The sequence below is a fragment of the Rhinoraja longicauda genome, chromosome 6 (assembly GCF_053455715.1).
Source record: "Rhinoraja longicauda isolate Sanriku21f chromosome 6, sRhiLon1.1, whole genome shotgun sequence".
NCBI classification, from domain to species: Eukaryota; Metazoa; Chordata; class Chondrichthyes; order Rajiformes; family Arhynchobatidae; genus Rhinoraja; species Rhinoraja longicauda.
In genome coordinates this window covers 12,715,645-12,735,637 of record NC_135958.1, presented here as the reverse complement: position 1 = coordinate 12,735,637, position 19,993 = coordinate 12,715,645, and the positions used below count along the sequence as shown (strand labels likewise).

General features: G+C 42.2%; 1 protein-coding gene across 7 annotated transcripts in view; it reads left to right on the top strand.

Moving 5' to 3' along the window:
* The window catches only part of nlrc5 (NLR family, CARD domain containing 5), a 123,491-nt gene that overhangs the window by 79,590 nt on the left and 23,908 nt on the right, over positions 1-19,993 (top strand). For 5 of the 7 annotated variants that reach the window (XM_078401661.1, XM_078401663.1, XM_078401666.1 and 2 more), the window contains 12 exons: positions 336-419; positions 1,633-1,722; positions 3,278-3,340; positions 4,386-4,469; positions 7,182-7,265; positions 8,850-8,933; positions 9,545-9,631; positions 13,044-13,103; positions 15,117-15,164; positions 15,356-15,439; positions 16,390-16,473; positions 17,748-17,831. In XM_078401661.1, the coding sequence (XP_078257787.1) occupies positions 336-419; positions 1,633-1,722; positions 3,278-3,340; positions 4,386-4,469; positions 7,182-7,265; positions 8,850-8,933; positions 9,545-9,631; positions 13,044-13,103; positions 15,117-15,164; positions 15,356-15,439; positions 16,390-16,473; positions 17,748-17,831 (936 nt within the window). The remainder of the gene's footprint in view (positions 1-335; positions 420-1,632; positions 1,723-3,277; positions 3,341-4,385; positions 4,470-7,181; positions 7,266-8,849; positions 8,934-9,544; positions 9,632-13,043; positions 13,104-15,116; positions 15,165-15,355; positions 15,440-16,389; positions 16,474-17,747; positions 17,832-19,993) is intronic. The other 2 variants (XM_078401665.1, XM_078401667.1) reach the window with 2 other exon arrangements.

Here is a 19,993-nt window from a genome sequence, read left to right as displayed (position 1 = left end):
TATCCAGATTAGTTATTAGTAGGTGTCCATATCTTAATGCCTACCTAGTTGCATGGGTTTCATTGTATGAAAGGGATCTTGTAGCCTGGTGTATAAAATACAGCTGAGAATATTACTTCCAACCTCTAAAGATTCTGAGCCTAGATTAATTGTCAGAACAAGATGCTAGCTTGAAATCTATGTGTGCTAAAATAAATTAGTGTATTGAATGAAAAAATATGATTTCAGCCTCCCTCTGGAAGTTAAATGTCAAAGTAGTGTTGTCAGTGACTGTTGTCAATTCAGTTGTAAATTATTTATTTGTAATGAAGTAAGCTTTATTGATATTTTTTTAGCCTGTCCTGCAACTTTCTCGAAGATGAAGGATTGTGGAGTCTGCGAGATTTCTTACCAAAGCTGCACGTTTTGAGGCTATTAGAGTGAGTATTTAATGCCATCCTGCTGAAAACTGTGGAACACTAAAAGTGAAAGAATCTCTACACAAAAACATCTTAAACCACATTGAGTTTCAATTTTAGTTGCAGTTAAAATGACTCTTACAATGATACGACATTAATTTAATTCAGCGATGCATTTTGGCAAGTTAAACTAGGCCAGGATGTACACAATGAATGACAGAGCCCTGGGAAGTGTTGGTGAACAGACAGACTGAAGAGCACAAGTACATAGCTCTCTGAGAGTGGCAACACAAGAGGACAATATGGTGAAGAGGGCGTTTGGCATGCTTGCCTTATTTGGCTGTGACATTGAGTAAAAGGGGGCTGGTATATCACGTTACAGTTGTACAAAATGTTGGTTAGGTTGCAGTTGGAGTGCAATTCAGATCTTCACGCTACAAGAAGAATGTGACTAAGGTAGAGAGTGTGCACAAAAACCACAAGGATGTTGTGTGTACTTGAGGGCTTGATATATAAGGAGAGACTGGATAGGCTGGAAACTGCTTACCTTGGAGCAAAGGAAGTTGAGGGGTGACCTTATACAGGTTTATAAAATTATGAGAGGCGTAGAGAGGGTAAGTAGTCTCAGTTTTTCCCCAGGGTAGGAGAGTGTAAACATGGAGGTCAGAGCTTTAAGATGAGAACAAAAAACATTTTTTACTGGGGACCTACAGGGCAAGTGTTCACACAAAGGGTGGTGGATATATGGAGCAAGCCTCCAGAGGTGATGAGACAGCTACAATACAGCACTTAAAAATCATTTGGAAAGGTACATGATAGGAAAGGTTCACAGGGATATGGACCAAATACAAGTAAATGGGACTGGGTATCTTAGTCACAGTGGATGAGTTGGATCAAAGGTTCTGGTTCTTTTCTGTGTAACTATGAATAAATTGTATCAGAATAATGATCGTTGAGATGGCCCTTTTCTGATTCTGCCTAGTGCTTTATGGAGGAGTGAACTGAGCAAAGTGGTCAAAACCCTGATGAATACTGGCCATCTTGTCTGAGTTTAGATGTGTTTTTCCTGTATGTTTTCAAAATCTGTACTAAATGCCATTCACTTCAACATTACCCAGTACCACAGTTCAAAAAGGTTCATTCCCAAGCAATGGAAACCTTCCTTGTCATCGGTAGTCCTACTTGCATGCAACAATTTTTTAAAAACCATTATTTTATTCTGACCATACTCCAGTGTTAGCAACAACAGAATCTCCCCAACTGGCGTCCTGTACCTGGTGGAATCTCTCAACACATGCGGGAATGTGGTGGAGGTTGAAGTGAGGTAAGCAGGTTTGTTCTTCTTCACTCTGGTGTCTATGATTCCTACTTTAGGAGTTGGTAACGAGCATATTGTTTGTTTGGGATGAATATGCAGTTGTACAGAACATGATTTCTGGGATCTTGATCAATAGGTGAGCTGGCCATTTTGGTTTGTTAAATTCTGAATATATCCAGAAATGGCCAAATGGAAGAAATGGAGACAGACAGAAATACAACAGGCAGATTAAAATGTGGGTGAATGTCAGGTGAAGCGCAATGGAACACTTGTTGAATGACCCGTGAATGATATGGATACACATTAAACAGTAGGGGGGGGGGGGGGGCTAAAGCTGAATGAATGGAGTTGCAACATGCACATCGTAATCAAGGGGTAGCTTTCCCTTTAAAATAATGTGGCCCCTCAGGAATATGGTCAAACACGATCATTCCTCCACTGGTAAGGAGAAGGAGTTTGGAATGAATCATCTGAAAACATCATGTTGTTTTGGAAAGGTGCGGAAACGATTCACCAGGATGTTACCTGGACTCGCAGGCTTCAGTTACAGGGAGAGGTTGGATAGTTGGGGATTTTTTTAGGACATGAGAGGCTGAGGGGTGACTTATTGAAATGTACAAAATCATGAAGGACATGGATAAAGTGATGCTCGCATTTTTTTCCCCAGAGCAGAGAATTCTAAAAGCAAAGGGCAACCTTTTCACTCAGTGGGTAGTCCAAATCTGGTACGGCCTGCCAGAAGAAGCTCTAGAACTAGACACAATTACGAATCTCAATTACAAAATTTCTCCTCCTTCCTAAACGTCCTTTAATTCTGAGGCTATGACCTCTAGTTCTTGGCTCTCCCATAAGCTTTGGCACAATTGAATTCTGAGGGGGAAAAAAACTTCTCCAGAAACATGTCTCCTATCATGAGCTGTGCTTTATTCTGGTTTTCTAGACTCTCACTTAGCAACTCTCAAAAAGCTAGGTGGGCTGAAGGGCCCGTTTAGACACTGTATCCCTAAACTAAACAAAATAAATTGTGACGGTGCAGTGAATGAAGACAATGTTTAGTCCATTAGAACTCCATCCACAATCTGTCATTTAGTGTTAACTAGACCAAGTGGACTGTTGGGCCCAAACCTCTCCTGTATTGGTGCAGCACCCTCTCCTCCCCCCACCCTTCCCCTCCCCCCTACCGCTCCCCCCTTATCCTCCCTCCCCCCTCTCTCCCTCCCTCCACCCTCCCTAGGAGATAGATTTAAACTTTAAAATGTGAATAACTTTAAAAATATAACACCGATTTCAATTAAAGCTCTTCCATTAGCACCATGGTGAGTAAGGTGGGCCTAAAATTGTCGCGCTATCATGTACCGTTTTGGCTGTAGTTCAGGAACAAACAGAAAACAAACGAGAGTTTTAGTATATAGATATACAATAACTGTATAAAAGACTGAGCAGGCAATTGTTGAATGCTACCGGGATCCTGGCTGCACCTGCTTGAACTTGACTTCAAATAACATGGTAAAAATTACTAATGTGAATGACATTTATTTCATATCTTCATTTCCTTCTGTAGCTTGGCGTTAAATGGAAAATCTTTTATAAAATTTGCAAAGAGATGCAGAAAGAAGGTGTGCAGGTGGGTGAGCATGTTGATTATTACTTTTAGCACATAGCAATGTTAACATCAGCTTGCTGTTGTATGACGAAGCTGGAAATTTCAACTGTCACAGCAGGCAACAATTATTCATTGTCACAGACATCGAATGTAAGCTAGGCTACACATTTATAACAAGAGGTCATATTTATTGGGTTGAAACTGGGCAGTTCCTAAAAACATTTGCAGAATTACACAGCTAAAGGTCACAAGGTAGTTTCAGTCCTCCAGAACTTGTGAATCACTTCAACTGTGGAAAATACGCCCACAGGAACAGTTAGATATATTTTGATGATTATAGTATTTTAAATCTAGAAAGTTACATTTTATTCCAATTCATCTACTGATTTTTATGATTAATATGACGTAGTTTCCCTAACTTATTTCCATCAGTCGCAGCAATGTTTCTATAAGGGAATGAAAATAATAGCTATTAGTCATTTCACTATATCCATCTATACGTGTTTATTAATTTTGCCTATGGCACATGAATATCCATTTGTCAGGCTGATTTTAACACTCTTCTTACCTACCTTCCTTTCCTGTTGGTTCTTTATTACAGTTCTTTATTCTGCTTAATTTCCTTTATAACTTGATGTAGTGCAACCTATAAAAGGTTTGTTGCTGAGGTAGGATTGTGATTAGGGTTGTGCAGTGATGGTTGATGAGAAGGAGCTGTTTTTGAACCTGCAGGTCATGTTTCTCGAGCTTCTGTACCTCCCTCTCGGTGATAGTAGTGAGATGAGACCATGGCCAAGGTGGGAATTAATTTTCTGCCGTTAAAAACAGGAAATCTTGACATTTCTGCGCACATCAGGCAGCACCAGTGTGAAGCAAAACAAACTACAGAATTAATATTTCTGGTCGAAGAAAGGTTATTGACCTGAAATGTTTATTCTGTTGTTCTTTCCACAGACATTTCTTGACTTGCTGTGTGTTTCCAGCACATTATACTCATATTTCCAGTTTTCAGGATCTGCAGTTTGTTGAGTTTCAACTATTTTTCTTTGGTGTCATGTTTGTACAGCGTGAAGGAATGCAACTTGAAAGAGAAAGATCTGTTGAAATTCTTCTCCATTGTTGAACGGTGCACCCATTTGACAGAGCTAAAGTGAGTACTTCTCCTGAGATCTTATCCTAACTAATTGTTCTGCAATATATAATTGTGAGTGAACTCGATTCTCCTTTCTCAAAGAGAGCAGTCTCCAGAGGAGGAGAGCAAACCTTGGCAGGTAAATATTTTGATGACTGTCCATACAAATCTGTTAGGTTTAGGTTTATTATTTTTACATAGAAACATAGAAATTAAGTGCAGGGTTAGCCCATTCGACCCTTCGGGCCAGCACTGCCATTCAATGTGATCATGGCACACATGTACTGAGGGACAGTGAAAAGCTTTGCTTTGTATGCTATCCAATTAGATCAGCTACGCACGGTAGAAAGGATTTTATCGCCCTGCATTACAGCGTGGTTCGGGAACAGCTCCATTCAAGATTGCAAGAAATTGCAGAGAGTTGTAGACGCAGCCCAGACCATCATGCATCACACTTTACACAAACCAACCTCTCTTCCATTGACTCAATTTACACCTCACGTTGCCTCGGCAACGCAACATTAAAAAATAGTCAAGTAAGAACTGCAAAGTCTCTCACAGGCTCCCACTTGCAGATCACCACTTGCTGGTAGGTCGATTACAAGGAAATTTATTAGCCAAGTATATAAGAAGAACATACAAATAATTTGATTTGCCATTTTCAGTCATATCAAGAAAAGGCAACAAGACACACAATTACATAAAATTTAACATAGACATCCTCTGCAGTACACTGTGATGGAAGGCAATAAAGTCTTATCTTCTTCCCTCCTTTTCTCCCGCGATCGGGGCAATCAAATGATCCGCATTCAGGGCGATCAAAGCTCCCACAGCCGGTGATCAAAGCTCCTGCATCGGGGCGGTCGAAGCCCCCGTGATCGGGGCGGTCAAAACTCCTGCAGTTGAAGCTCCCAAAGTGGTTAGTTGCTCCAGATGGATGAACTAAAATGGGCTGAATTGCCTTCTCGTTATCACCTGTGGTTGTCGAGTGACACAAACATGGGGAATCTGGGTAGTTGAGTGCAAGCCCCACTGTGATTGGCAGTTTTGCAGCAGTAGATCGATAGGAAAAGCTTATTCCATCGTTAGGGAAAGTTTAGTACATGGATAGGAAAGGTTTTCAAGGAGTTGCATCAAATGTAGGCAAATAGAGTTATATAAACATCTTGCTTGGCATGAACAATCGGGCCTGTTTCCTTGCTGTATGACTCTCGTGCGAATGCTGCAATAAATAGGGTTCTAGGACAATACACCGAAGCTTCATCCTGTCAAAGCCTTGCACTGGACCTATTTCCCACCACCAAAGCTCCCTCAGTGTGAACAAAAGGGTCAGGAATATTTACACATGCCACTGACCCCAGGAAAACAAGCTGCCAGGTGTTTCTCCACTCACCTACCTTACTAATGCTAAGCTCGCCCACACAGCACAAAATGTATTCTTTCCAATGACAACCTATGTTAACTTTTATTGTCTATCGATCTACTGACATTGTAGGACAACAATAATTACCTTTGAGCTCAGTGGCAAAGCAGATTAATTCCTTATCACTGGAATGTCACGTTTTCTTCCTCCATTTTCTCGTCTTGCATGTGAATAAATTATTGACTCGTGGTTGTCACGTGAGAACACCCAGTTACCAATTGGGTATCGGGCATTTAGGGGAGTTGCAGGAGTACAGGGAAATAAGGAGACAGGGACTCAGAATTGTTCCACTGGGAGCAAGCATGGACTTAATGGATCGAATGGCCTCCTTCTGTGCATAGTTTTAGTTTTGGAGACGCAGCATAGAAACGGGCCTTTAGACCCACCCAGTCCATACCCACCGTCAATCTACATTCGCTTAAATCTTGTGTTATCCCACTTTCTCATCCACTCCCTACTTGCTGGGTGTGATTTTTAGCAGCCAATTAACCTACAAACCCTCATGTCTTGGGGATTTGGGAGGAACTCAGATCAAACCCACGCGGTCACAGGGAGAATGTGCAAACGCCACACAGGATTGAACCTGGGTCCCTGGCGCTTTGAGGCAGCAGCTCCACCAACTGCACCACAGAAAACCACACCGAGCCATTGTTAACAAAATAAGTCACAGATGAAGTGTTAAATTTAATCCTGATATTTACCGTGTGATCTCCATTTTTTATAAATAGTCAAAAATGCAAATCTCCCATTCATTGGGAAGGAATTCATTCCATCTCTTACCATTGGGATTAGGAAAGCTAACATGATGGGCAAGCTTCTGACCTTTCTGCATCCATTCAAAGTGACAATTATCCCAATGCAGTGTTCCACACCTACCTCTGCCATGATATTTAATGCTTCATATATCTCAAACATAATCATTGCATCAATTCCATCCAAACTGAAAATCGTGGATTCTTCTGTCTTTGGAATTTAGAAAGTAGACCACGCATGTACTCATTCCCAGAATTGAATATCTTTCTAGACAGTGCAATCGAACCTGCTCTGTCCAAGACGTGTGACTTCCCGTGGTGTGCACCATATTATTATGTTGCTATTGTTATATGCGAGTTTGCACAGTTGCAGCAAAGGTATCGTTGCTTCCACTTGTAAGTTACCTTTGTAGCTGGAGGAGAGAATAATGAAAGCTGTGTCTCACACACAAGACAAAATGAAGCTGAATGGGTGGGCCTGAAATCGATGGGCCGAATGGCCTAATTCTACTCCTTTCCCTTATGACCTTATGAACTATTACTTTTTAATCACAGGCTCACCAGCAACGTAATGGGGGATGAGGACATGAGAAACCTAGTGGAGGTCGTGGGCAATCTCAGACACCTGGAGGAACTCGAGTGAGTGCCATTCCAAGTAGCACAGTACAAACTGCAAGGACTCAATCATATCAGTTTGGAAAATCAAATCAGAAAACAGCACCCTAACATGAAAATGGCGTCTAAGCGTGGCGCCTCTTGCATGTGGGCTCAGTCGACTATTTCTGTACACTTGCTAATCGATAATACTGTACCGGACTGTACGCAAGAAAATAATTTCACCCTGTGTTTGCACACGTGACAATAAACACACCGTTGAACCATTGAATCAGTTAGAATGAACAAACTTTAAAAAAGAAGCACTTCAAAACCCTCTAAACTTTTAATTATAAATTAACAAGTCATTAGAAATTTAAGAATCCTTGGAAAAAAAATTAAAGAATATTTAAAACTAATACTTCCCTTGTGCAGGTAATCTCCAGTGAGTTTGTAATGTAAGTGTTGGACAATTATTGCAGATTCATGCATCGATTCTTGAACTGTAAAAGGCATGCAGTGTTTTGTTGCATCCTGTGACGCGTCCTAGAGTCACTGACAGCTGCTTCTAGCTGTCTGCTCTTGCCTGAAGTTGCTGTCAGGTTTGTGAATACTGACCATTTTTTGGCAAAGTTGGTGCTGTGCATATATTCATAATGCAACAAATGATGCCGATATCGGCATGGTAAGTGCTGAGATTTCTGTTTGTCAGTGCTAAATCTTATTATTAAGTAGAGATTGATTTAAGTTGCAAAGTGCAAACACAAGTAATCCATGTAATTCTGGTTGCTAACCAATGCAAGTTCCTACTGCAACAAAAACTAAAATAGCTGGAAATAGTCACATCAACTCAGGCTGGATCTATGGAGAGACAAATAGAGTTAATGTCTGTCAAGAGAGTTAACAGAGAGTTTAATGACTTTGCATCAGATCCCCACTCTTATAATGAAAAATCATCGATCAGAAATGTTAGCTCTTTCTCTCTCTCTCTCTCTCTCTCTAGATGCAGGCTGAGTATCTCCAGCATTTTTTAATATTTATTTCAGATTTACACGAACTGCAGTTTTGTTTTGCTGTGTGCCAATAATAAACCTAAACCTAATGTGGCTCCATTCACAAACCGGGTGAAATTGTGAGGCCACAAGATAATCAACGATCATCAGCCAATAATGCCATGCTTTCTGCTGCTTTTGTACAGGAGTATTTGAAGGGACACAAAAGACAGGCAGCATCTAGACAGACAGACAGATAGAAGGAATGGATGACGTTTCAAGACCCTTCTTTAAACGTCACCCATTTCTTCTATCCAGAGATGCTGCCTGTCCCCCTGAGTTACTGCAGCAATTTGTGTCTCTCTTCAGTGTAAACCAGCATCTGCGGTGCCTTCATACACAGTATTTGACGGGAATCTGATGGCATTTCAGAGCTGGGACACACTACACAGATTACAAAACAGTGTTATATCCATTCAAATTAAAGATCATGACACATGTTTAAGTTACAGGAACGTGCCATGGTTTCAGCTTGGTAATAGTTTTGTGTAGGATGTATAAAAGAGCTGTGAAACAGATTATTATGCTCCCCCTCATGTTGAATGCAGAATTTAGAACGTCACTGTTTGTTTTCCAGTCTGCAGAAGAATGGGATATCTCTTACTGCTGTAGAAAACCTTTTAGTGGCACTGAATTATTCTCCTAAAACACTAACAGTGAGGTAAGTGCGTTATTACCTAGAGGAAAGGAGGAGTGTTTGCGGTGTTCCTTATTTTCATTTTTTCTTTATTTTCTTTATTTCTTCCACTTTTCCGATGCAAACACTGAAATACAGGAGAGAAAAAAAGCATGGTTTGTAATGCTGTGTTTGGCAGGAGAGATAATCAAAGAGCAGTGAATGAAGTATTAATTCTTCAGCCCACAATGCCCTTCAGCCCACAATGCCCTTCAGCTCACAATGTCTGTGCTGAATGTGGGATGATTTAGAATGGATGCAGGCTTAGGACATCAGTGAACATTGCAATGATAGATGCATGACTGAAGCAGTCAACAGCAGACTCTCCAAGATCCACATTAGTGTACTTATTCCTTCGCACAATGACTTCCTGGCTGTTGCCTATTGACACTTTGTGTCCAGATATCTTTGACTACATCATGGGAGTTATTCAGCAAATTCATTTGACCCTCTTCCCTCTTTTAGACACCAGCACATTCAACATTTCAACACTGGAATATTGAAAGCCCTCGATTCTTGCTCCCAACAAGATTTGTTCTCATCAGATGAAGTTGAAATGCAGATGCAAGCAGTGTTGATCCTGGTTTCTGTTTCAGGTTTGAAGAACAGTGGATACATGGTGCCGATGCTGTTAATCTTGTCGTGAAATGTGTCCAAACCCAGCTGAACATTGCAGAAATTAGGTCAGAACTGAATGCTTTATTCTTTTTCTGATTAATATTTTAGACCATCGTTAATAATCTATATATTTGGCAATTCTTGGTTGTTCAGGGGTGATAGATCAACCATGTTTGAACAGTGGAGCAGATTCGATGGGCTGAATGGTCTACATCCGCTCCTATGTCTTATGGTCTTAATTGTAAGCAATGCTGGAAAGTATTTAAATCTATCAAAAATGAACACAATTAGGTTCTGGTGCCTAACTGGTTCCCCCTGCAATTTCAGCTTGTTCCAGTGAAGCCAAAGAGTGTAAAATTAGGTTGGGTTTAACTTGACCATGCCCATACACAGACAGAAATGGCAAGCAGGAGCGAATGAGCTGCTCATACGATGATCCCTGGAGTATTTTCATTAGACCTTCCCACTACCTCATAACTTGCTGTACAAATCAAATACAGAACAGGAAAACAGAAAGAGTAACATGGGAATCTGGATGATGTGACACGTATCCACCTCAATCTCACCACGTCAACTCCAAGCGATGTAAGTTGGCTATTATTTGATACAACATGGAGACAGGAGCCTCAAACTAGATGTCCCAGTTTAAAAGTTCGGAAAGTTTCAGCACGACCTTTCCATTTCGACACAAACCTTCTCTGTAGATTCACATTGCACAGATCTCAATTGGGGCTGGGTTCAAATTATATTATTTTCTGTGGATCTGCACCCATTAAAACCGGGTCCAGACTAATTTCACTTTGGGAATGTGAAATGATCAACAGAGAAATTAGACTTTTGATCAGTGTGGGTGTCAGGGGTTATGGGGAGAAGGCAAGAGACTAGGGTTAAGAGGGAGAGATAGATCAGCCATGATTGGCACAGTATATGGGCCGAATGGCCTAATTCTTCTCCTATCACATGGACTTTTAACCTGAAGTTGATTTGAATAACATACCCAGAACAGGAAACTCGCCCAGTATAGAACAAAAGGAACTGCTGGAAATACTCAGCCAGTCAGGAGGCATCTGTTGACCTTCGATGGGACTGTTCTAATGAAATTAATGTGAAACCTTGACTCTGTTTTGATCCCCAGAGATGCTGGCTAATCTGTTAACTATCTCCAGTGTTCTGTGTTTAAATTTCATTTTCCCGAATCTGATTTTGTTTTTTTTGCATCCATGCTGTCTCCTTTACACCTCTTTACCCACTGACTTCCTGACGACACATGGTTGTGGAAGACTGTTGAAATAAACTGGTTCAACATTTGACCAAGTTTAGTAAACGTTATTGATTAATGGAGATCAATATACTCCTGCTTTTGTTGGCGTTACATCGTGTAACTTACATGCCAAGTATTTTAACCAGAAGAGGTATAAACCTACATTCTCTGATAATGTATGGAGGTGGGGAATCAGAATTTGGTCTTGCTTGAAACACTCAATAAGAGCAATTTTGTTTTTGGGTGATGGTGTAAAATGTGTAATATTGGATCAATAGCCTGTTCTGTATCTCTCTTGATTGATGTCAATGGGGTAAAAGGTGCTTACTCCAGTATTGTCTATTTTACACGTTGGCCAAGAATAAAAAAAATCCCTGGTTCATCTTGGGATTCCATTTGATATTAACAGAAAAGTGGTACTATTTGATGCTCAGAATTCAAAAGGGTAGTTTATCAAAACAGCTTTGTGTAAGTCGTATAAAAAGCAGGTGTATTCTATTCCCAGATTAGCAGAACACTCAAGAAGGCAACTCATTTGGTAAATGCATAATCCCAGTAGTTTAAGAAAATTACTTTTTCTTAGGCTTCTCATATTAGTATTGATTTATGTCCAAGAGATTTAAAGCACACACACACTACACATAAAGTAGATGTGACTTGGCTGGGACATCTGGCCCATTGGACGGACTTTCTCTTGAAGCTGCTGTTGGATAATGGTGGAAGATATTCTATGCACGACAGCTGGTGAACAGTGCTTCTGCTTTATTTTATATCTGGGGCATTTGAGGTTTAATTGGTGGTTGTTGGAGGCAATGGGGTGTAAAAGAACAGTCAGCATTGACCTTTCCACCTCGACACAAACCACATGAACTCTTGTTTCTCTGATGCCACCTGTATAGCGAGGCATGATTCCTATTCAAAGTTGATAGTGCCTTGATGTGGTCTATTCAGCGGATCCAACACATCAGTCCCCTGTGTGCAGCATTTACTTTGTGCTCAATCATCAGAACTCTTTGAATCTTGACATTTGGTTTTCCTTTTGGCTTGTACACCTCTCATGGAGGTATGGCAAGCTGACCATTCAGGAAACTATTTGGCCAGAAGGTCCAGATCAGGGCTTAGCCACTCATAGGACCCATTCCATCACTATGTCTGATTGCGGGTGATCTGTACCTCAGCTCCATTTCCCTTCTTACACTTCTGATATATTGATCTCAGCCACGAAAACCACGACTGTCCCAGATCCAGTTATTTTTTCTAGAGGCATACAGTTGTACAACACGGAGAAACAGGTTCTTCAGCCCACCATTGTCAATGCTGACCATTAAGCCCAGCCTTGCGGGCGGCATGGTGGCGCAGCGGTAGAGTTTCTGCCTTACAGTGCTAGAGAACCTGGTTCGATCCTGACTATGGGTGCTGTCTGTACAGAGTATGTATGTTCTCCCCATGACCTGCGTGGGTTTTCTCCGGGAGCTCTGGTTTCCGCCCACACTCCAAAGACGTACACATTTGTAGGTTAATTGGCTTGGTTAAAAATTATTGTAAATTGTCCCTAGTGTGTGCAGGATAGTGCTAGTGTACGGGCATCACTGGTCAGCGTGGACTGTTGGCCGAAGGGCCTGTTTCCCCGTTGTGTCTCTAAACTAAACTAAACACAGTAATCCCATTTGCCCATATTAGAACTGTATTATTTTATGCCTTGCCTTTTGAAATGTTTATCTAAATACACCTCAACTGATTCCATCTCTTCCTTTGGCATATGTTCCAGATATCAACAACTCTCCATGTAAGAAAAACGTATCCCTCTGGGCTCCTTTTAAAATTCCTTCCTCACCTTAAACCTGTACCCTTTGTACCTCCAAAGTGTGACTATCTACCCTTTCTATGTCTCTCATATTACCTCGATATTACTATCACCCATCAGCCATCTTTGTTCCAAGGAAAATAAGCCCAGCCTATCCAAACTATCCCCATAACTAATGTACTCCAATTCAGAAAATTGGGTGAGAGAAATTGTTTTCTGCAACTCTGAAGTGTTTCCGAACTTCAGAACGTAAGAAACGGAAACAGGAGTAGGCCATTTAGCTCTTTCTTGGGGTTAGCTCTCAGAGGTTAGCTCTTTCTTGAGGTTCGCTATTATTTATGGAAAAGAATCTTGGCTCTTTGTCCTGTTTGAAAATCTGCAATTTCTTGACCAATAACAATTTCTTTTTCAGGATAAAGAAGAACCAAGCTTTAATAAAGCTAATGGGCAATGGCTGGGAAACCTCTGATAGGTATGTAGATTACTAATATCATGCAGAGGTGGGCAATGGCTATGGGGAACAGGTCGGTTGGTGGAGTTGAGACCAGGATAAGACAAGCCATGTTTTTATTGAATGGCAGAGAAGGCATGATGAGCTCAGGAGCCTTATCCAGCTTCTGCTCTTGGTTTTTAGGTCCACCTGCTTATTTTTTCCTGCTCATTTTAATTATTTAACTGAGGCTGGTACACTAATTAGCTGGCCACCAGACAGGGTCAGTAGACACCTCTGGGGTGGCACGATGGCGCAGCAGTAGAGTTGCTGCCTTACAGCGCCACAGACCCAGGTTCGATCCTGACTACGAGTGCTGTCCGTATTGAGTTCTCCCCGTGACCGGGTGGTTTTTCTCCGGGTGCTTCAGTTGCTCCGGTTTCCTCCCACACTCCAAAGACATATAGTTTGTAGGTTAAATGTGTATGAAGGAACTGCAGATGCTGGTTTAAACCAAAGATAGACAGTCTGAAGAAGGGCCTCGACCCGAAACATCACCCATTCCTTCTCTCCAGAGTTGCTGCCTATCCCGCTGAGTTACTCAAGCATTTTGTGTCTATCTTTAGTTTGTATGTTAATTGGCTTTGGTAACGATTGTAAATGGTCCCTAATGTATCGGATAGTGTTCATGTACGGTGATCACTGTCGGGATTCGGTGGGCCAAAAGCCTGTTTCTGTGCTGTATCTCTAAACTAAACCTCGTTTTTTGAAAGCTGGAATACTGGGTGTTGCTCTTTTGAAGGGCTGTAACGTGTTGAATGGGTTAAGATACAAGTCCTTACAACTGCACCCCCAATGGAGGCCATCTCTGGTCTCTCGGTACATTTAATATTTCACACTTGCTCCAAATGCCTCCACACAGAAAAGCATGTCTTCCTCAGCTTCTAGTAGAAGCTGAACTACTACTTCCCCATCCTAATCCCATGTTGTTCCTGGGCTGCATTTCTTTGGAAAGAGCAGAGGGTGGGAATTTGCTATTCTATTCTGTTAGTGTACTTGAATATTCTTTTGCACTACAGTCTTGCACCCTTCTGCTGCTTTGCCCTTGTCGTGTTTATTGTTGTATTTATCATTGTGTTTTGTATACTGTATACGCTGCGGCTACCATGTGAACAAGGGGTTTTAATGCGCCCTGGTGTTTAATGATAATAAATTAACCTGAATCTGCCTGGGTAAGGCATGCAGATGCAGTCTGTGTTTCAACTGAGCTATATTAATGCATCATTACCAGTAGAATAGTATGGCTCATCAGTCCTAATACAATGGTGAACATCCACAATTCACTTGTCTATGAATACGTACAAGGAGACCATTTGTCCCATTAGATCCATTTCAGTTCCCATCGGATGAATCCTATTAATCCAATCGCCCTCTCCTTACTTCCCTGTAGTTTTACAATTTATTTTCTCTCACACAGACCCAGCAACTTTCTCTATGGTTTTGTTTAGAGATACATGATGGAAATGGTGATACATGATGGAAATGGTGGTACATGATGGAAATGGTGATACATGATGGCCCACTGCATTCACGCCGACCATTGATCATCTGTTCACTCTAGTTCTGTCATCCCACTTTCACATCCACTCACCACACATTAGGGGCAATTTACAGAGGCCAATTGACTACGAACCCGCACTTCTTTGGGATGTGTGAGGAAACCGGAGCGCCCCGAGGAAACCTCACGCGGTCAGATGGGGAACGTGCGACGATACACGGACAGTACCCGAGGTCAGGATCGAATCCGGGTCTCTGTTGCTGTGCCACTGTGTCAAACCTGGTTCTTTTGCTACTTACCCACACTGAGGGGTAATTTACTTGCCAAAAATAAAACGGCAATTCCTTGTGGTCACAGGCAGAATGTACAAACTCTACTGAGAATCGGACCCACCTCCCCACAGCAACTCTTGAGGCAGCAACTCTTATGTAACAAATGTGGCTTCCTCTAGATTATCGTAACCAGAGCTTATCTTAGATCTTTCTGATTCCTTCCAGCACCAGAATATTCAATGAAGTGACCTACCCTTCCATGAGGCTAATCAGGTAACTATTCTGTTTAATTTGACATCAATTACTTTGATAATCTGAATGTTTTTAAATGACACTATCTTTTGCAGTTTTTAAAAATCTAATATGTTGACAGTTTACATGTGAGGGACTAATGTAGAAAATTGAATGGGATGAATTATTTTGTGTTAAGTCGTGAGTATGAAACAAATTTTGCTGACTTACAGCTTGCAACAGTGCGGAATCGAGGCACTCAACCTTTTACATCTCTCATCCATCATTAAACGATGTCCCCATCTAATGGAACTCCAGTGAGTTTTCAACTTACAGTATTTATATCTTGTTGCTTTATATGTGTGTTATGTTTGTGTGTTGTAATAATTTATTACAAGTGCTTTTTTAAGTGAAAATCTTGTGATCATGTATTGCACCCAGGTTTAATGAGTCTTCTTTTAAGAATAAGGGGTAGGCCATTTAGGACTGAGATGAGGGAAATCTTTTTTACTCAGAGAGTTGTGAATCTGTGGAATTCTCTGCATAGAAGGCAGTAGAGGCCAATTCGCTGGATATATTCAAAAGAGAGTTAAATAGACCTCTTAGGGCTAACAGAATCAAGGGATATGGGGAGAAAGCAGGAAAGGGGGACTGAATTTGGATGATCAGCCATGATCATATTGAATGGCAGTGCTGGCTCGAGGGGCCGAATGGCCTATTCCTGCACCTATTTTCTACGTAATTATGTATGGAGTAACTCAGTGGGACATGATCCACTGAAGGAATGATCCAGACATTTCGGGTTGAGACCCTTCAGAAGAACGGTGTCAAGCCGAAACATCACCCATTCCTTCAATGCAGAGATGCTGCCTGTCCCGCTGAGTTACTCCAGGATTTTAGAGTCTGGAATCTAACCTCACAGTCCAGTCCACCTCTAAGCTGCCCTGTGGGAGATCCCACCTTCTGGATGGGAACAAAGCCAACTTTGCTGCCTTCAGTCAGTTGTTGCCACAATTCTAACTGAGGAAGAGGAGGGAGGTCTGCTGGTGACACGGACTTGGCCTCAACAGGTTGGCTGGTGGTGGAGCAGAGAAATAGCCACAGTCGCTTCAAATTAATTCAGTGCATGGATGGCAAGCTTGCACTCGGGGATACGCAAAGTCACCATCCCGAGGTGCAAAATAGATGCCACTGGAGTCCGTGCCCGGTCAGTGCCTTTGGTCTGCCCTGGATTCTAACGTTATGGATTTTCCTAATTCTCTTACAGTTTATGCCAAAATAACTTTGGCGACGAGGGGGCAGAAATACTTGTTGAAGTCCTTCAGGTTGTCCGGGGGCTGAGGAATCTCAGGTAGGTTCCGCTGCAGTGACTTGATGCCAGTTTTCAATTTCTGTTGCAAGTCTATTTAATTGGATATTGATTTGATCCGGAAGAATTATGCAACTGCTTCCGTGGTTAAGAGGGTGCAGCTTGTCCCCTATCAACTTTGTCTTTGGTGGAGAAGTTGGGTCAGAAATCCCGTCGGGTACTGCAGTTCCTCGCTCCCCCATCACTGGTTCTCTAACAGTTGGCCTGCACCCCCACCCCACCCCACCTCCAGAGACAGTCCACCCACTCTGCATAGGTCACTGGCGACCACTAATGCCCCAACAAAGGAGCACTGCAGATCCAAGGCACTGCCTTACTCCCACACAAAGGACTGAAGGGCTTGATAAGCTATGGCCTCAAAATCACAGGGTTTTGGACAGTAGTTGACATCTGTGAAGTTGAGCCCTGGCAAATAGTGGGATGTTTTCAAGGGGAGAGTCAGATGGCAGAGTGTTGTTTAAAATTGGGAGGGTTTACAAGCCAGTACTTTAACACATAAGCGATTCAAAGCAGGTGTGACTTTGGCTTAGACTAGCTGTGATTTAAGATGCTGGTTTATTTTGGAGGGTGTGACTTGGAATTGGGTGTGGTGGGCATTTCTTGGAGCAGATGTAATTTAAGGTGGTGTTACTTAGGATGGGTGTGATGTGACTCGGGTGAGATTTGTACGGATGATCAGGGGTACTGTTTTTGGAGCTCCTCACATGCTTTACACTTCAGAAAATTATATCAATTAGATCGTGTAAAAACTGCAAGGAACTGCAGATGCGGATTTACAACGAAAAAAGACACAAAGTGCTGGAGGAACTCAATGGGTCAGGCAGCATCCCTGGAGAACATGGGCAGGTGATGTTTTGGGTTGGGACCCTTCTTCAGAAGAGTTACTCTGCTGATTAACTCCAGCATTTTGTGTCTTTTTTTTAATCAGTTAGATCTTTTTCTTCTGTCCACCCCGTGATACAAATGCCTCAATCTGAAGAGCAAGAGGGGAGATGCTCCACACCTCACCTCTGAAGGCAGTCAGTCACAAGAGGGTGGCTCCGAGGTGTCCACTTGCTCATCATGACTTTTAAAATTGACTTCCCCATTCTTGAAAAGCCCTTCTTTTGAGCCGGCTTTAAGCATGTCCTGACACCATTGGGGAAAAATAAATGGATGGATTTCCCCCACTATTTTGCCTCAAACCTATAATTACAAATGCTTCCATTCAACCCCTGCACTGTGATTACAGTTATATTTTGTGTTTCTGATCTTAGCCTGGAGTCGACCAACATGAGCAACACAGGGATGGTGACACTGGTGGCAGGGCTTTGTAAATGCCACAGCCTTGAGGAGCTAAAGTAAGATTTTTTGTTGTTGCTTTGTTCACTGTGTGTTCACTGGGTGATTGGTTTTGTTTTTGGAAGGTATTCTCGATCTGCCTCGTTTGACGTTCAATGACTTGCACCACCTATACTCTCAGAATCCTGCTTCCAAATGGTCCATGGATACAGCAATTCCCATCAATGTTGGCTGCTCTTTGCTGGAAGAAGCTGCAGTCATCACTCGCTCCACGCTTCCTCAATTACTGTACCCTAACTATAACTCGGTCGACTGAAACGTCACTCATCTGTGCACAGGATAGTCATCCCCAGTGACCAGGTTGTTACTCATCCCTCAGTCAACATACCCACAAAAAAACAACACAAGGCCATTCAGCCCGTCTTAGGCATGTCTTCCAAGAATCAGTCACTGTCCAGGTAACTTAGTTAGAATACAAAGCTTCCCCACCTGGAGCAGTTGAGGTGAGCACCAAGTTGACTTGAGAGGAAGCTGGATTGCTACACAAAGTGGTAAGGAATCCAAAGGGATGTTGGTGGGGAGACGTGAAGTAAAGGGGATGATTGTTGGAGCAATAGCTAACATGTACCGATGTACATGAATGTCTGTAACAGCTGTGTTTCCTTGTTTATTTAGACCGGTCAGTTGGTACTGAATATATAAAACAACATCCATCCCCACTTGAGTTTGTCCATTGTTCAGCACGATCATGACTGGCATGTATCTTAACTCTTATCTACTTGCCTAGATTCTGACATTCTCGATAACATTTTCTTAGCAGCATTTACTTCACCCACTCTGGCCACTGACCTTCCAGCAACGAGAAAACAAAACACTTCAAATACTTCCTCTACTTTGAGTTTTCTGCTTTCAAACAGGAATCAGAGATAATGTGAACATTAAAGGGTATAACTGTACACAAAACATGCTGTTTTACTGCCACCTAGTGGGCATTCTAACTGGCACACCCTGTCTAGAAAATAGGCACAAAATGCAGGAGTAATTCAGCGGGTCAAGCAGCATCTCTGGAGAAAAGGAATAGGTGACGTTTTGGGTCAAGACCCTTCCTCAGATCTCTCAGTCTGAAGCGTCACCTATTCCATTTCTACAGAGATGCTGCCTGACCCGCTGAGTTACTCCAGCATTTTGTGTCTATCTTTGGTGTAAACCAGCATCTGCAATTCGGTCCCACACACTCTGTCTAGATATGGCTTTTGAGTTTTGCTGTGATACTTTTGCTGACTTTAACAATGCATATTTACTTTGTAACAGTGTCCACTCACATCCCCCTCAGCGTGATGCTCATGTTACCTTCCTCATTTTGTATTTGCCGCTGTTGTCTCTTATTTGCATATTATTTGCTGCACAATGCAGATGATCATTAGCAAATTTGCAGATGATACTAAGTTGGGGGGTAGTGTGAATTGTGAGGAAGATGCAATAAGGCTGCAGGGTGACTTGGACAGGTTGTGTGAGTGGGCGGATACATGGCAGATGCAGTTTAATGTAGATAAGTGTGAGGTTATTCACTTTGGAAGTAAGAATAGAAAGGCAGATTATTATCTGAATGGTGTCAAGTTAGGAGGAGGGGGAGTTCAACGAGATCTGGGTGTCCTAGTGCATCAGTCAATGAAAGGAAGCATGCAGGTACAGCAGGCAGTGAAGAAAGCCAATGGAATGTTGGCCTTCGTAACAAGAGGAGTTGAGTATAGGAGCAAAGAAGTCCTTCTACAGTTGTACCGGGCCCTGGTGAGACCGCACCTGGAGTACTGTGTGCAGTTTTGGTCTCCAAATTTGAGGAAGGATATTCTTGCTATGGAGGGCGTGCAGCGTAGGTTCACTAGGTTAATTCCCGGAATGGCGGGACTGTCGTATGTTGAAAGGCTGGAGCGATTGGGCTTGTATACACTGGAATTTAGAAGGATGAGGGGGGATCTTATTGAAACATATAAGATAATTAGGGGATTGGACACATTAGAGGCAGATAACATGTTCCCAATGTTGGGGGAGTCCAGAACAAGGGGCCACAGTTTAAGAATAAGGGGTAGGCCATTTAGAACGGAGATGAGGAAGAACCTTTTCAGTCAGAGGGTGGTGAAGGTGTGGAATTCTCTGCCTCAGAAGGCAGTGGAGGCCAGTTCGTTGGATGCTTTCAAGAGAGAGCTGGATAGAGCTCTTAAGG